The following is a 14,566-nucleotide window of genomic DNA, read 5'->3' as shown; positions in this document are numbered from 1 at the left end:
TGTCTTTCCTATAATATTGCCATAGTACCCTTTATTCCAACCGGTAAAACCTGCAAAGAAAAAAAACTAATTAATAATTAGTGAATGTAAAAGAAGAACGTGGTTTTTTAAGATTCACCTAACTTATGAAAATAATTTTTGTTGATATTTTGTCGAAAGTGAGTGTTTTCTTTCTTAATATTGATCCACTGTGTGATTTATTCCCGGAGTAGCTTTGGCGAGGAGATGTCCGTCTGTAAAGATTCGCTTGACTAATGACGGAAAACTTCGCCGCATCTAAATCTATGAAATCACCGACAACGTAAACGGTGACGCGGCTAGATTTTCCTCAATTGTCCTAACCTCTTCGTTTTACTAATCGATTACATATACTATCTCCACTGATGTCGCAAGATATACTTATATTTTATCGCCGTGGAAGATCTAAAATTAATTAGAAGATGAACAGTTTCTTTTTAATCATGTTCTATTCTATTAAACAATCTGTTAAACTCAGCATACTATGTAATTATAGATAGATATCTAAAGTTCATTATATTCACCTTTCAAGGCCAATTCAGTTAACTTATATCATACACAAAAGTGTTCAACTGTTTGGTGATATTTGGAATAGAACACATATTTATCACAATTAGTCTATATGCGGGAAGAACGGATGTGGCTCGGACGCCTTACTTTGTGTTTGTGTTGAACAGATCAATTTACTGTTGTTCACATTTACAGGTATCGACGTTATCACTATTTTTGTCACACATGTATTTCTCTATCAAGTCTTTTTCCTTTCCATTTCATGTAGTATAGTTTATAGTAGAAAATATTATATATTAATTTCAAATTTTAGTTTAATCTAAAATATTTTATATTTAGGTTTGGGTTTAGGAATTCAAGCTTAGGGTTTAGTTTAATCTTAAATATAAAATATTTTTCATAATTTCACCAACAGATACTATTTTAGTCAAACATATGTATTTCGCTATCAAATCTTTTTCCTTTCTATTTCATATAGTATAGTTAATAGTAGAAAATATTGTATACTATTTTCGAATTTTAGTTTAATCTAAAATATTTTACATTTGGGTTTGGGTTTAGGAAATTCAAGTTTAGGGTTTAGTTTAATCTAAAATATATACTATTTTGTTTTGTTCAATTGTATTTGGATTTAAGGTTTATATTCTTATAATACTTCATAACATATACTATTTGCATATTTTGATATTTTGATTAGGGTTTATATTTTTTTAGGATTTATTGATTAGTGTTTTGGATTTAATTTATAGAAGGTTTGGGTTAATTTTGGGTAGCATTACCTCTTTCCCCTGCATTCATAGTATATTTTAAAATTTGAACAATATATATTGTGCTATTCTATTTTAATAATGCTTTGTACTATGCTATATATCAATATGTGATTGTCATTACGTCACCAAAAAAACGACGTCACCTATTCTTTCATTTGCAACTTGCAACTGGAAACCTTTTACATGTAGGGACAAAACCGGATAATTAATGGTCTAAATGTTAAACACTACATTATGTCAAAATCATTGCCACTTACTTAATTTCTTCCAAAAATAGCTATTATACAAATAAGTCCATTATTTTAGTCATTTTAATAATAAGTTTCAAACAGAACTTTAAAATATCAAAAATTAAAAAAACTTTTTTTTTCAAAATTTCAAATTTTATTTTAACTTGTAAGAATAAAAGTAACTAAATGTTGGACAATCTTAATTTTTTGATAATATTAGTTTAGATTCAAATTTAATTTTCTTTTTGAAGTGTAAAAATGATTTATTTATTTTTAATTAATTTTTAAATTTTTAAAATATTATCCAAAATTTAATTTTTTTTTCTTAATATTTAAAGTAAAATTTTACATTTTATAGATTTTCGAATTTTAAAGATTTCATAATTTTTTTTTGAAATTTACTAATATTTTGTATAAAATTAGCATAATATGGATATAAAAATAAGTTTAGTTTTAAAAGTATAGATATTAAAATAAAATAAATTTAGTTTGGATATTAAATCGTGTAGCAAAAAAGTTTAAATATTAAATAACTTAACAAGTTTTAGTTGTCGTATTTTTATGGACTTTTATTTACATTAAATGTACCCCTAATTTTTTGATCAAACTGAATTGACGCTTTTTATTGTGATTGTATCTATCTTATTAAAACAGAAACATTACAACTTCCTCTAGGTGGAATTTTAAGTTAGACATCACATTATTATTTATACCTTAACCTTTCATTTAAATCTTTCCTTAAATAACTAAATATCAACCAACTATATGGCATCTTACACTCGATGTATAATAATTTAACTCTATTGACACTATACATTATATTATACATCTATTCGTAAACAAAAAAACCCATTCTCTCTATTATTATACATCGAATGGGAATACAACTTTAAAATCTATTCGTAAACAACTATTATTTTTGTTCATTATATTATACTTCTAGACATTATGTTATACATCTATTCGTAAACAACTATAATTTTTTTGCATACATTATACATTATATTATAATTCTGGACATTATATTATACATTTGTTCGTAAACAACTATGATTTTTTCTATACTATATTATACTTTTGTACATTATATTATACATCTATTCATAAACAACTATAATTTTTTGCATTATATTATACATCCGAGTCATTAACAAGTCTTTAACCAGTTATTGATTAACTTTAAATTTTAAATTGCTGGATACAAATATCAGAATATATATTTCTTGATACTCAAATAATATAAGTACTAGATCTTGACCCGTGCGATCGCACGGGTATAAATAGTATATTTATAATATTTGATCGTTTTATATTGACTAAGTTAGGGATAGGTATTTGGGTACCCACTCGAATTCGGTTAAAATCTATTCGGGTTTGAGATTTTCGAGTTTAAAGATTTTCGAGTTTAAAGATTTTAGCTCCATTCATGTATTTATAAATTTTGGTTCCGGTTTGGTTCAGATCTTTGCGGGTTTGATAACCCATTTAAACTATTTTTAAATTTTTAAAATTTATATATCTTTAAATTTCTCTAAATTTAAAAATAAAAATAATATAACATGTAAATTTGAGTAATGTAAGCCAAAGTATCTAAATTAAAAAGTTTAAATAGGTTTAACTTGAATATTTAGATGGAGAATAAATATATATTTTAAATATTTATGGTGTTTTGATTATTGATCTACTTTAGATGTTTACTTTTGACTATTTTTTATATTCAAATATTTTAAACAACTTTAAAATAGATTATATCTTGGATATTAACTCTAAAAATAGCTAACATATTGAAGTATATAAATATGATTTAAATACATTCGAATATCCAAATATTTCGTTCGGATCAGGTTTGTTATGGTTCTGTAGATACCAAAATGGTAAGTCGGTTTGGATATTATATAATTTCGGTTCAAATTTGGTAATATTTTTTCGTTCAGATTCGTTAAATGAAAAATTGATATTATAATTTTAATAAATTGTTTGTCCAATAAAAATGTAATTTTTTTTTTGAATTTGACTTTGAGTTAATAGAGAAGTTAATGAAGTGTATTTAATTCAAATTTAATTTTGGAAAATACATTAATCTAAGTGGAAAAGATAAAGCATTAAAATAGAAAGTATTATTTAACTGTGTATTTAATTTAAATTTAATTTTGGAAAACACATTAACTAAAGTGAAAAAGACAAGCATAAAAATAGGAAGCTTAATTAATACTACAGTGGCATGAAGTGTAAATAAAAGTGAAAATTAAGGGGTATTTTTAAATGGGTACTTCTCTTTTAATAAGATAGATAACATAAAACATTCTATAATTTAAAGGGACGGATTTACCGTAGATATTCAATAACTAGAATATATTTTCTTATATATATAGCATAGAAAAGGAAATAAAATATAACATCTTTAATTTTTTCTTGGACAATTGCTGTTACAGCTTATTAATTACATATCAAAACATAGATATTTACAATAAAATTTTACTTTATGGGCCATAATATTTATATTGTGAATAAGTATAAAACAGAAACATTGTAAGCATTTACCTTTATAAAAACCACATTAGTCATTTTCGTATTGAACCTTTTGCATATACATTCAAAATACTATTTTATTAATAAAAAAATTTGAAACTATTTTTTTTGGATTAGTACAATTTCATTTAAATTATTTAACCAAATATAAAACATTTATATATCAGCACGGTTAATCTTTGTTAGTTTTTTTCTCATAAATATTTTTGTTTATCTGTTGTATAAATTATAACTATTTTATTAATATCATAATGAAGACTTCAGTTATGTTAGTTTAAATTGTATTGGTTAATATTAGATTATTGTTTTCACCCTACATCTATACTACGAAACTGAGAAACTCACAATTATATTAAACTACACAATATAGAATTAGACAAACTTAAAATTATTTAAAACTACAATATAGAATTAGACAAACTCCAAATTATATTAACTACTATAGAATATATGTTATATGTTAAGACAAAAATGGAATCCGCGCGGTCGCGCGGGTCATGATCTAGTTATTTACATTTTTGATGTTCTTCTCTTTTGTGGAATATGTTAGCTTACAGTTTGGTTTTACACAAGGACATGAAATTTCCAGTAATACAACCAAAAGTTGTATAGAAATCGATAAATCAACACAAAGACTTTTCATCCTTCCTGTCCAACGTCAGGAAGACTTGGTAGAAAAAAGTAGTTGGTGAGTCAACTTGATTGAATTTATCTACTATTATGGGACTATTATGTGTATATAAATAGATTGTCATGCAACCATCTTAGCATCTCAAACTTTCATCCCTGCTTTTTCATTGTTAACATTCAGGAAAATCAAACTATCTTACAGAAAAAAAAAATGAAAGGCTTTTGGAATTCAAGGAGTATCATTCCTATTACTCTCTCTTTTCTTTTCTTATTCACGGCTGAGTTTGCAGCTCCTGCTCGACATTTGTGTCATCCTGTACAAAGAGATGCACTTCTCAAGTTCAAGAACGAGTTTAAAGTAAAGAAACCTTGTTTCGACGGCATTCTTCCCAAGACGGAGTCATGGGCAGTTAATACTGACTGTTGCTCTTGGGATGGTATCACATGTGATACCAAGTCTTGGGAAGTGATCGAGCTAGACCTTAGTCGCAGCTGCCTCCAAGGTCGGCTTCGTTTCAATAGCAGTCTTTATAAGGTTAAAAACCTAACCAATCTCGATCTTTCATATAACTATTTCAGTGGTCGCATCTCATCTTCTATTGGAAATTTTTCTCATCTTACCTCTCTCGACCTTTCTAAAAATTATTTTAGTGGTTCGATCCCTTCTTCAGTTAGAAATCTTTCACATCTTACGTATCTTGACCTCTCTGGTAATGATTTCATCGGTGAGCTGCCATCTTTTGGCAGTATGAACCAGTTGAACTTCTTAAGTGTTGAGTCCAATAAATTTAGTGGCAACTTCCCACATTCCCTTCACAATCATGGAACGTTATCGGAATTAGATCTCTCCCACAATCAATTTTCTGGCACACTTCCTTCTAACATGAGTTCACTCCACAACCTGGAGTACTTTCAGGCATGGGACAACTCTTTTAATGGAACTCTTCCTTCTTCTCTCTTCACTATTCCTTCTTTGACTTATGTTGATTTAAGAGATAACCAACTCAAAGGTACTCTTGAATTTGGCAATATATCTTCACCATCTCAACTAACAGTGTTAGACCTTGGCAATAACTACTTCACAGGACCAATCCCAAAATCCATTTCCAAATTAGTAAATCTTCAAGACCTTGACCTTTCTGGTTTAAACACCCAAGGCCCGGTTGACTTTAGTATCTTCTCGAATCTCAAGTTGCTCCAACTTCTTAACCTGTCCCATTTAAACACCACCACTACCATTGACTTGAATGCAATCTTACGCTCGAGCCAGTCAATCTTTTTACTGGATCTCTCTGGGAACCATGTTTCAACCACTAACAAAAGTTCAGGTGCAAATCATCATTTGCAAATGGTAAGTGACTTGTACTTGTCAGGATGCGGTATCACCGAGTTTCCTGAGCTCTTAAGAACCCAACACAAATTGACAAATCTAGACATCTCCAACAACAAAATCAAAGGTCATGTTCCTGGCTGGCTATGGAGACTACCAACTTTGAAGTTTGTGGATCTTTCTTACAACATGTTCATTGGTTTTGGACTATCCTCTTTGTCGAAACCATCTATGCAGTACTTGGTTGGCTCCAATAACAATTTCACTGGAGAGATTCCCTCTTTCATATGTGATATGCGCTCTCTAATCACACTTGATTTATCAAGCAATAACCTCAATGGTTACATCCCTCATTGTATGGGAAACCTCAAGAGCACTCTTTCATTCTTAAACCTTCGTCAGAATCGTCTTACTGGAGATCTTCCAAATAACACATTTGCAAGTCTAAGGTCGCTTGATGTCGGGCATAACCAACTCGCTGGTAAGCTTCCAAGATCTTTGACCCGTTTCTCAACTCTTGAAGTTTTGAACGTGAAAAGCAACAGAATCAACGACACCTTTCCGGTCTGGTTGAGTTCCCTAAAACATCTTCAAGTTCTTGTCTTACGCTCCAATGAATTTCACGGACAGATACATCAAGCCTCGTTTTCTACGTTGCGAATCATCGACATTTCCGATAATCACTTCAATGGTACGCCTCTTAGTATTATGAAAATTACTTTTTGTAAAAAGAAGTTTTGAAGCTGTTACAAATATTGATCTAAAATATTGTAAATTTATTCATTCACATAATCTATACTATTATTTACGAAGTGAATTTACTAATTTATCATATTCTCCATAATGTTTGCTTACTCGTTATCTTCTTCATGATTTTAGAATAAATCATTAGTTTAATTAATATTATTGTTTAAAATTTTATTTTGTTATATATATATATATATTTATATATGTATATATATTATATTTAAGATAATTAATAAACATTAACCTATTTTATCGATATATACAATTATTTTAAAAATAAATCTAATATATATATCATGATATTTAGAACATTTAATTTATAAATAGATATTAACAATTGATATTAAATATCTACCGATAATATCATAATGATGTTTATCTTATATTTAGTTTATGATTTTAATGATTAATATTATACCCAAAATTCTTTGATTATTGTAGGAAATATTGATCCAAATACATATTATTATTTTTTATGTAAGTATACTGATATATTTTAATTAATTAGTTTCTTCTGTTTATTTGGTTGGATCGGTTAATATAATGAACCTTATTCATATACTAGATGGTTGGCCCATTCATGCAGGCTTAATAATCTTATAAATATTTATTGATACATATATTATTATTTCAATAATTATCATGATAAGTTATGTTTATACTCTTAAACTTTTATATTGGCGATATATGTATCTATAATTAAGTTTCTCATTACAATATATATATATATATATGACTATTATTAAAATTAATTTTTAATATTTAAGATTAAAAATATTATTTTCAGATAACAACATAATATATATTAGAACTGTTTTATTTATTTTGGCCAAAATTGTATTATATTAATTTACGTTCAATTATCTAATCTAATAGACAAATATAAAATTATTAAAATAAATTTTTAATTATAGTACATATTATATATAACTATTTATTATATACATGATCATATTATCTCTATTCATATTAATTTATACACATGCATTTGTCACTAAAATTGACTTTTTTATAAAACCAAACATATAAATGAGGTTAAACCATTATCTGATGTCGGCTCCTAATTGCTCTATCGAACGAGTTTCTAGGTGTTTCGTCTGTCCATGGAAACAAAAATATTTTATAATCATTTATTAATCTATGCATTACTAATGAAAATATTATAGTTATAAATCATAATTTATTTTTTCATTTAAATTCTTACGTATTATATTTTTGAAAAATGTTTCATTCATTATATCCATTGTTAATAAATAAATCTTAAACATCACTTAATATTTTTTTTGATTATATGTGTCTTTTCTTTTAGTTTTGGATTTTTTATTAAAAGTTCTTCGGATTACGACACAATATATATATAAATTATCTATTTATTTAACATCTTTATTTTAAGATTTTGGATAATTCTTACTATTATTAGTTTTAAATTCGTTTTATTTTTTTAGCTAATATAACTTTTTTTATTCATTAAGGTACAATCGATATTAACCGCTCTAATTTTTAACGTGAGAGTTCCGTTGCGAAAAATCACTTCGCAAATAATAGTATAGATTGCGATTTCTCAAAAATAGCATCAATTTGGTATATTTGGTAAGACCATATCCAGTTTTTTCTTTATTTTGGTTCGGTTCGGTTTTAAATGGTTTAGTTTCACCAGATTGAACATCCCTAAACTATTGTTATTTTGTTGAGTTTTATGGATTGTAATTTGTTTATAATCCATTTAGTGCTACTATGTTTCTTTTTAGTCCAAATACAATAAGTGTTTAATTTCAAATCGAAGTTTCTTAATATGATTAATACTATAGAATATTTTTTGATCCAAATTCTTCGTCACATAAATAAAACTATGAAACAAAAAAAACTAATTTAAAACTATAGGTAATACTCAGTAGGTATTTTTATTTAATTTAATAATTATCAATAAAAACATTAAATTTAAAAATTATTATATATATATATATATATATATTAATCTGCACAAGGTACTGAACATCAACTATAGGTAATACTCAGTAGGTATTTGTGTTTCTTAAATTGATTTGTGTTTGTTTCCAACAGGAACATTGCCTTCAAATTACTTTGTGAACTGGAGTGCCATGTCATCACTTAAAACTAACAAAGATCGGTCTAAAGAAAAGTACATGGGAGATATTTTCGGCTATTATCATGATTCAATGGTTTTGACGAATAAAGGTATAGAGATGGAGCTGGTGCGTATTCTCAAAATCTACACCGCACTCGACTTCTCCGGAAACAAGCTCGAAGGAAAGATTCCACGGTCCATCGGTACATTAAAAGAGCTTCATGTGCTCAACTTATCACACAACGCTTTCACCCATCGCATCCCATCATCCATGGGAAACTTGACGGCTCTCGAGTCGCTGGACGTTTCCCAAAACAAACTTTCCCGAGACATCCCACAAGAGTTAGGGAACCTCTCGTATCTTGCCTACATGAACTTCTCTCACAATCGGCTTACGGGTCTGGTACCAGGAGGCACGCAGTTTCGAAGACAACAATGCTCTTCTTTCGAGGAGAACTCTGGACTTTTCGGCCCGGCAATCGATGAAGTTTGCAGAGATATCCACACGCCGCCTGCAAAACAGCAGCCTGAAACGCCGAAACCGGAGGAAGAAAACGAAGAGGTGTTGAGTTGGGTGGCAGCTGCGATAGGATTCGGACCTGGTTTTGTCTTTGGATCGACGATTGGGTGCATATTGTTCTCTTGCAAACAAGAGTGGTTCATGAAAGCTTTTGGTCGAAACAAACGCAGAAGCTCCGCAATGCTTAAGAGGTAATGTTCTGAATTTGAAAGAATACAAAAAAACTCTATTTATTATAATGAAATTGATCAATTTAAATGAAACTAACGTATAGAGTTATATTTGTTATAGCCGTCAAGCTGCTAAATCTCGAAGAGGACAATGAAGCAACCAAACCAAGTGGACTGCAGAGAAAGAAACTTGCGGAGAAAGCAACCTAGCTCCCAATATTTTGGTTTTGTATGTGGGTCGGTTTATCATGGTCTTAGTTTCCGTTATTGTTTCCGGTTTAGCTTCGTGTGTTTCTTTTTATGTTTGTCTCTCTGTATTTGCACAAACCTGGTGATTTAGAACTACACCCACATGTGTGTGTGTTTACTTCATCTGTTGACAGATAAACAATTAAACATCTTTAAATTCGTCACTGATCCAACATAGTTAGGTGGTAATCAAAATAGATATTTGCGTTATAGACCAAAAAAGCAACCTTAGTGAAGAACTTGAAATTTTGTGAACATTTTTTTTAAATTCAATAGAATGTAAAACTCTTATTCAGACCAAACAGGTTTTTACAATAATATGTTTTTTTTTATCTATGACATGAGTGCATTGATCTTTGATTGGAAAGGGAAGATGAGAGCTAGTGTCAACAAATTGACAAATTGTCTTAACTAATTCAACAAGCAAGCATATTGATCAGCATTTGACTGAACTAATTCAAGAATCGTTTCGAACCCACGTTAAAAACTTTTCCTCTGTTTTTCACTTTTAACTTAAGAAACAATTAGCACTATTCCTCATATATAGAATCCCATCGCTTGTTTCAAACTGTGAACTGTGACTTCTGCTATCTCCGTGGCTCTGTCCGCGCCTTCTGACAATACTTTGTCCAAATACGCTGACTCCGCTGTTATATCGTGATAACGGACCTGCAAAGGAAAACATATACCAAACCAAATAACACATTACGCGGATGAACTTAAATGGTACAAACTTGAAAGTATTTGATTGAGTTTATAAGTTTTGACTTTGCAGAGACCTGGATTGGACTCAGATGCTCGACCACAGCATCCGTGAGGAGAGGCTTAAATGTGCCCCAGCTCATATCTTCGCATTCCTCAATCACTTCCTGCAAAATATTCCCTGGTTAATAAGGCTACATAATCATTGTTTTTTTTACATCTCAAGTGATTATGATGAGATGACTAAAAAGAGAAAGCATTAATCTTTAAGATTCAAACCCCATTATTATTGCTGTTCTTCATTACCTCATTTGTCTTGCCTGAAACAATCTGATATACGGAGAGGAGATTGTTGCACTCAGGTCTCTCCGCATTATCATATTCAAGGCTGTTGGAACGACAGGAAACATGAACCTTTTTCAATATACATATCTCAATTTTACTAAAGAGAAAACAAAACTTTTGCACTCACCCTACAAATGAGTCTGTCTTGCACCGTTTTATCTTATCCGCAATTAACTACACAATTTTTGAGACGATGGATTTAGTAGTAGACGAACTTCACATGATAGACAACCAACATGACACAGAGAAATCTACAATAATATGTTGTGTACATTACTAATCACCAGGCACACATATTTATAGCAGAGCTTAAGCACATATGGATTGTTGGATCGACAAGCGAAAATCCTCAACTCTATCAGAACCCTAACCCGGCTACTGTCTTCTGCAATTCTGACGCTGCTTGGCGATCTGACACCGGCAAAGCGGGTTTAGCATGGGTCTTCACAGATCAGGAAGGAAGAGTGATACGATAAGGGCTCTGCTTTTCAAAGTCATGTCTCCTCTGCTTGCATGGCTGAGGCATTGGCGCTGAGAAGTGCTCTTATTCACGCATCGGAACTCAACTACAACTTCATCTGGCTTCGCTCAGATTCTCAAGTGCTCATCCGAGCTTTATTGACGGGACGATTCTCGACTGAACTATACAGTGTGCTTTCGGACATAGCCTCGTTATCCCATTCTCTGTTTTCTGTTTGTAGCTTCAGTTTCATCAAGAGAGAGTTTAACGGGCTTGCGGACTTAAACGCTAAGGCCTGCTTACTTTCTGGCCCAGGCCCTTGTATCTCTTAACTCTTTTAATTTATGAAAAGCCCAGTTGATCAAAAAAAAATTATATATATTTTATGAAATTTTACAATATTTTTATTTATTATTTTAGTAATTAAAACTATTAAAAGAAATTGATCTTATTTTTTTAATAAGATATTATTATTTATATAATCTTTGGATTTATAATTTATTTTTATATTTTATTTTTATTTGTAAAGATCGAATCATATATTCAGTTAAAAATATATTTTTTCCGATATCATGGACACCATATATTCAAGTAGCTAGAGATCAAATCGGATAACTGATTATCAAACAAAACAGATCACAAATATCTCCAAATACCTGAATATTCGACCCGTGTCCACCTCTAGTTTGTAAATTCGTATTGCTCTTTCTATATTAAATATCTCATATTCTACAAGAGATGTTACTTACTGTAAGAAAAATAAAAGTATATTTAGTTATTTAAACGACTAATAGAATAAGACAAAGTTAATATGATAAATTTCATCCTCTTTAATAAATTAGTATTATTTTAAACTTTTAATATTTTCGATAATAAATATGTTAAGACTGTTTTAGTCATTTAGATGATTTTATCGAAAGCAAAGTAGTCTCCTTTTATTAGACTATTTTTTTACAAAAAAAGTTGGTAAATAGTTATCATTAATTATGTACCGACGAAAAATAGGTTGGTCGTAAATTAAAACAGTTTGACCAATAATTTTTTATAAATAATTCACTAAAAATTGTTTTTTAGTTTAAAATATATTATAGATAAAATTTTTACATTTCCCGTAAGAAATAAATAAGTTACCAATATTGAAAAGATATTCATGGTAATAAATATGTTAAGACTGTTTTAGTAATTTAGATGATTTTATCGAAAACAAATTAGTCTTCTTTCATTAAACCATTTTTTTACAAAAGGCTGGTCAATAGTTATATTAATTACGTACCAACAAAAAATAGGTTGGTCGTAAGTTAAAACAGTTTGACCAATAAATATTGATAATATTTCACTAAATTAAAATTGTCTTTTAGTTTAAAGTATATAATAGATTAAATGTTTACATTTCCCCGTAAAAAAATAAATAAGTTACCAATATTTAAAATTATGGTAATAAATATCTTACATTTTCTTAGTCATTTAGATGATTTTATCGAAAACAAATTAGTCTTCCTTCATTAAACCATTTTTTTGTACAAACAGTTGGTCAAGAGTTATTATTAATTATGCAACGATGAAAAATAGGTTGATCGTAAACTAAAACATTTTGACCAATAAATTTTAATAAATATTTCACTATATGAAAATTGGCTTTTAGTTTAAAATATATTATAGATTAATTTTTTACATTTCCCCATAAGAAATAAAAAATTACCAATATTTAAATGATATTTATGGTATGCTTATAAAAAGCACAATGTTGTCACGACCGAATTCAATTGATAAAGAAAAAGTGAAAAGAACAAGATTCTTCCAAAGCAATTGTGAAAAAGATCTCTATGGGTGATCCGGAGAATCGCCACCTTAAAATTGCCCGTCACAACATCCAACTGCCCATAAAGACTATTCCTAATGAACTCATCTTTGAGATAATCTCAAGATTACCTGCGGAATCCATCGCGATTTGTCGCCGCATCTGGAAGGAATGGGAATCCTTACTTCGTACTCCGGATTTCACAAATTATTTTCTTGCCGTTTCATCAGCGCATCCGCGTATTTTGCTCACCTTTAAATACAGCGGTAAGTGGCATTTCTTTTCAACTCCTCAGCCTCAAGATCTTGATAAGGAGTTAAGTGTTGTAGAAGCATTTTCTCATATGAAATTAAATGGAGGTTCGGGACCCGAAAGTTGTCTATCTGTCCAGGGATTTACGTGTCTTATCGATCGACCATTCTTAATGGGAAAGTGGGAACGGGTTCCTGTGATATGTAACCCTTTCACCGGTCAACACCTAACTTTACCCAAAGTTAAAGCGAAGAATTCTGATTTGAGAACTTTTTTTGGGTATGATCCCATCAATAAACAGTTCAAGGTTTTGTGCATGACCGTGACCAACTACAGAAAACAAGTTAACTCCAAGGAGCATCAAGTTCTGACGATAGGGAAGGGAATACTATCCTGGAGAAAGATCAAATGCTTGTTTCCGCATTATCCTGAACGTAAGAGAGATGGGATATGCATCAACGGGATTTTGTATTACGTAGCTAAGTCGGATAAGACTTGTTTGATAGCATCCTTTGATGTTATGTCTGAAGAATTTAGATTAATAAATATGCCAAAGGACTTTGAGTTAACTAACATTTCGGCTCTGGTGAATTTCAAGGGAAAGTTATGTGCTGTGATCTATAGTGGTAGTCATGGTGAGTTATGGGTTCTAGAACATACCAAGAGAGAGAAATGGTCCAAGCACAGCTTTGTTTCCCCAAATACAGATTTTGAAGAAGTAAAGGCAACATGGGCTACTGATAATGGTGAAATTGCTTGGATCATAAGTCACTGGAAAAATCCGTTCTATGTTTTCTTTTACAACCTGAATAGCAAGAGTGTCAGAAGAGTTGAAATTAAAGGAATTGATGATCGCGCTATAACAAACGTAAGTGTTACAAGCTATGTTGAAAGTGTTATGGTTTTGTAATAACTTTGGGGCTAATCCCGGGTTTGGTCCTAAGTGTTTCCTTTATTTGATAATTTCTGATTTGTATAATAGTTATATGAATGTTTCCGTCTTGATTATTACTTATGGATATTGTCTTGACTTTCGGCGTTATTTATCTGAATTTTCTTTTTATAATTCGACTCTCTTTCAATCTTATATAATTCACATGACTCAAATCTCTCAGTGAACCAAACATAAAGTCAATATCATTTCCAAATTGACCTATATATATTTCAGGCATAATAAACTCAAATATACAGTAAAACATTATCATGTTTACACAACTAAT

General features: G+C 29.9%; 2 protein-coding genes and 1 long non-coding RNA gene across 3 annotated transcripts; 2 read left to right on the top strand and 1 right to left on the bottom strand.

The window, feature by feature from the left end:
• Positions 1-4,845: 4,845 nt before the first annotated feature.
• Positions 4,846-9,948, top strand: LOC108833316 (receptor-like protein 32). Its single transcript, XM_057008437.1, has 3 exons — positions 4,846-6,708; positions 8,826-9,561; positions 9,662-9,948. The coding sequence occupies exons 1-3, from the start codon at positions 4,899-4,901 to the stop codon at positions 9,693-9,695; spliced, it is 2,580 nt and encodes an 859-aa protein (XP_056864417.1). The 5' UTR covers positions 4,846-4,898; the 3' UTR covers positions 9,696-9,948.
• A 118-nt stretch (positions 9,949-10,066) lies between these two features.
• On the bottom strand, positions 10,067-11,524 carry LOC108833315 (uncharacterized). Its single transcript, XR_008944912.1, has 4 exons — positions 10,964-11,524; positions 10,798-10,879; positions 10,569-10,658; positions 10,067-10,458 (listed from the first exon to the last, which is right to left on the bottom strand). It is a non-coding gene; the product is annotated as an uncharacterized LOC108833315 (long non-coding RNA).
• Positions 11,525-13,093: 1,569 nt separating this feature from the next.
• On the top strand, positions 13,094-14,283 carry LOC108833314 (putative F-box protein At1g46984). The gene has a single exon (XM_018606741.2). It carries the CDS (start codon positions 13,120-13,122, stop codon positions 14,254-14,256), a length of 1,137 nt encoding a protein of 378 aa, XP_018462243.1. The 5' UTR covers positions 13,094-13,119; the 3' UTR covers positions 14,257-14,283.
• Positions 14,284-14,566: the final 283 nt, after the last annotated feature.

Source organism: Raphanus sativus, chromosome 4 (assembly GCF_000801105.2).
Source record: "Raphanus sativus cultivar WK10039 chromosome 4, ASM80110v3, whole genome shotgun sequence".
Taxonomy (NCBI): domain Eukaryota; kingdom Viridiplantae; phylum Streptophyta; class Magnoliopsida; order Brassicales; family Brassicaceae; genus Raphanus; species Raphanus sativus.
The sequence above is the reverse complement of the archived record's forward strand: the minus strand, read 5'-3'. Positions and strand labels throughout refer to the sequence as shown.

Bases quoted from the DNA above. Each gene is read 5' to 3' on its own strand.
- LOC108833316 (XM_057008437.1), top strand. From the start codon at position 4,899: ATGAAAGGCTTTTGGAATTCAAGGAGTATCATTCCTATTACTCTCTCT. The intron at 6,709-8,825 runs GTACGCCTCTTA...TGTTTCCAACAG, and splicing joins TTCCGATAATCACTTCAATG to GAACATTGCCTTCAAATTAC. The intron at 9,562-9,661 runs GTAATGTTCTGA...TATTTGTTATAG, and splicing joins AGCTCCGCAATGCTTAAGAG to CCGTCAAGCTGCTAAATCTC.
- LOC108833314 (XM_018606741.2), top strand. From the start codon at position 13,120: ATGGGTGATCCGGAGAATCGCCACCTTAAAATTGCCCGTCACAACATC.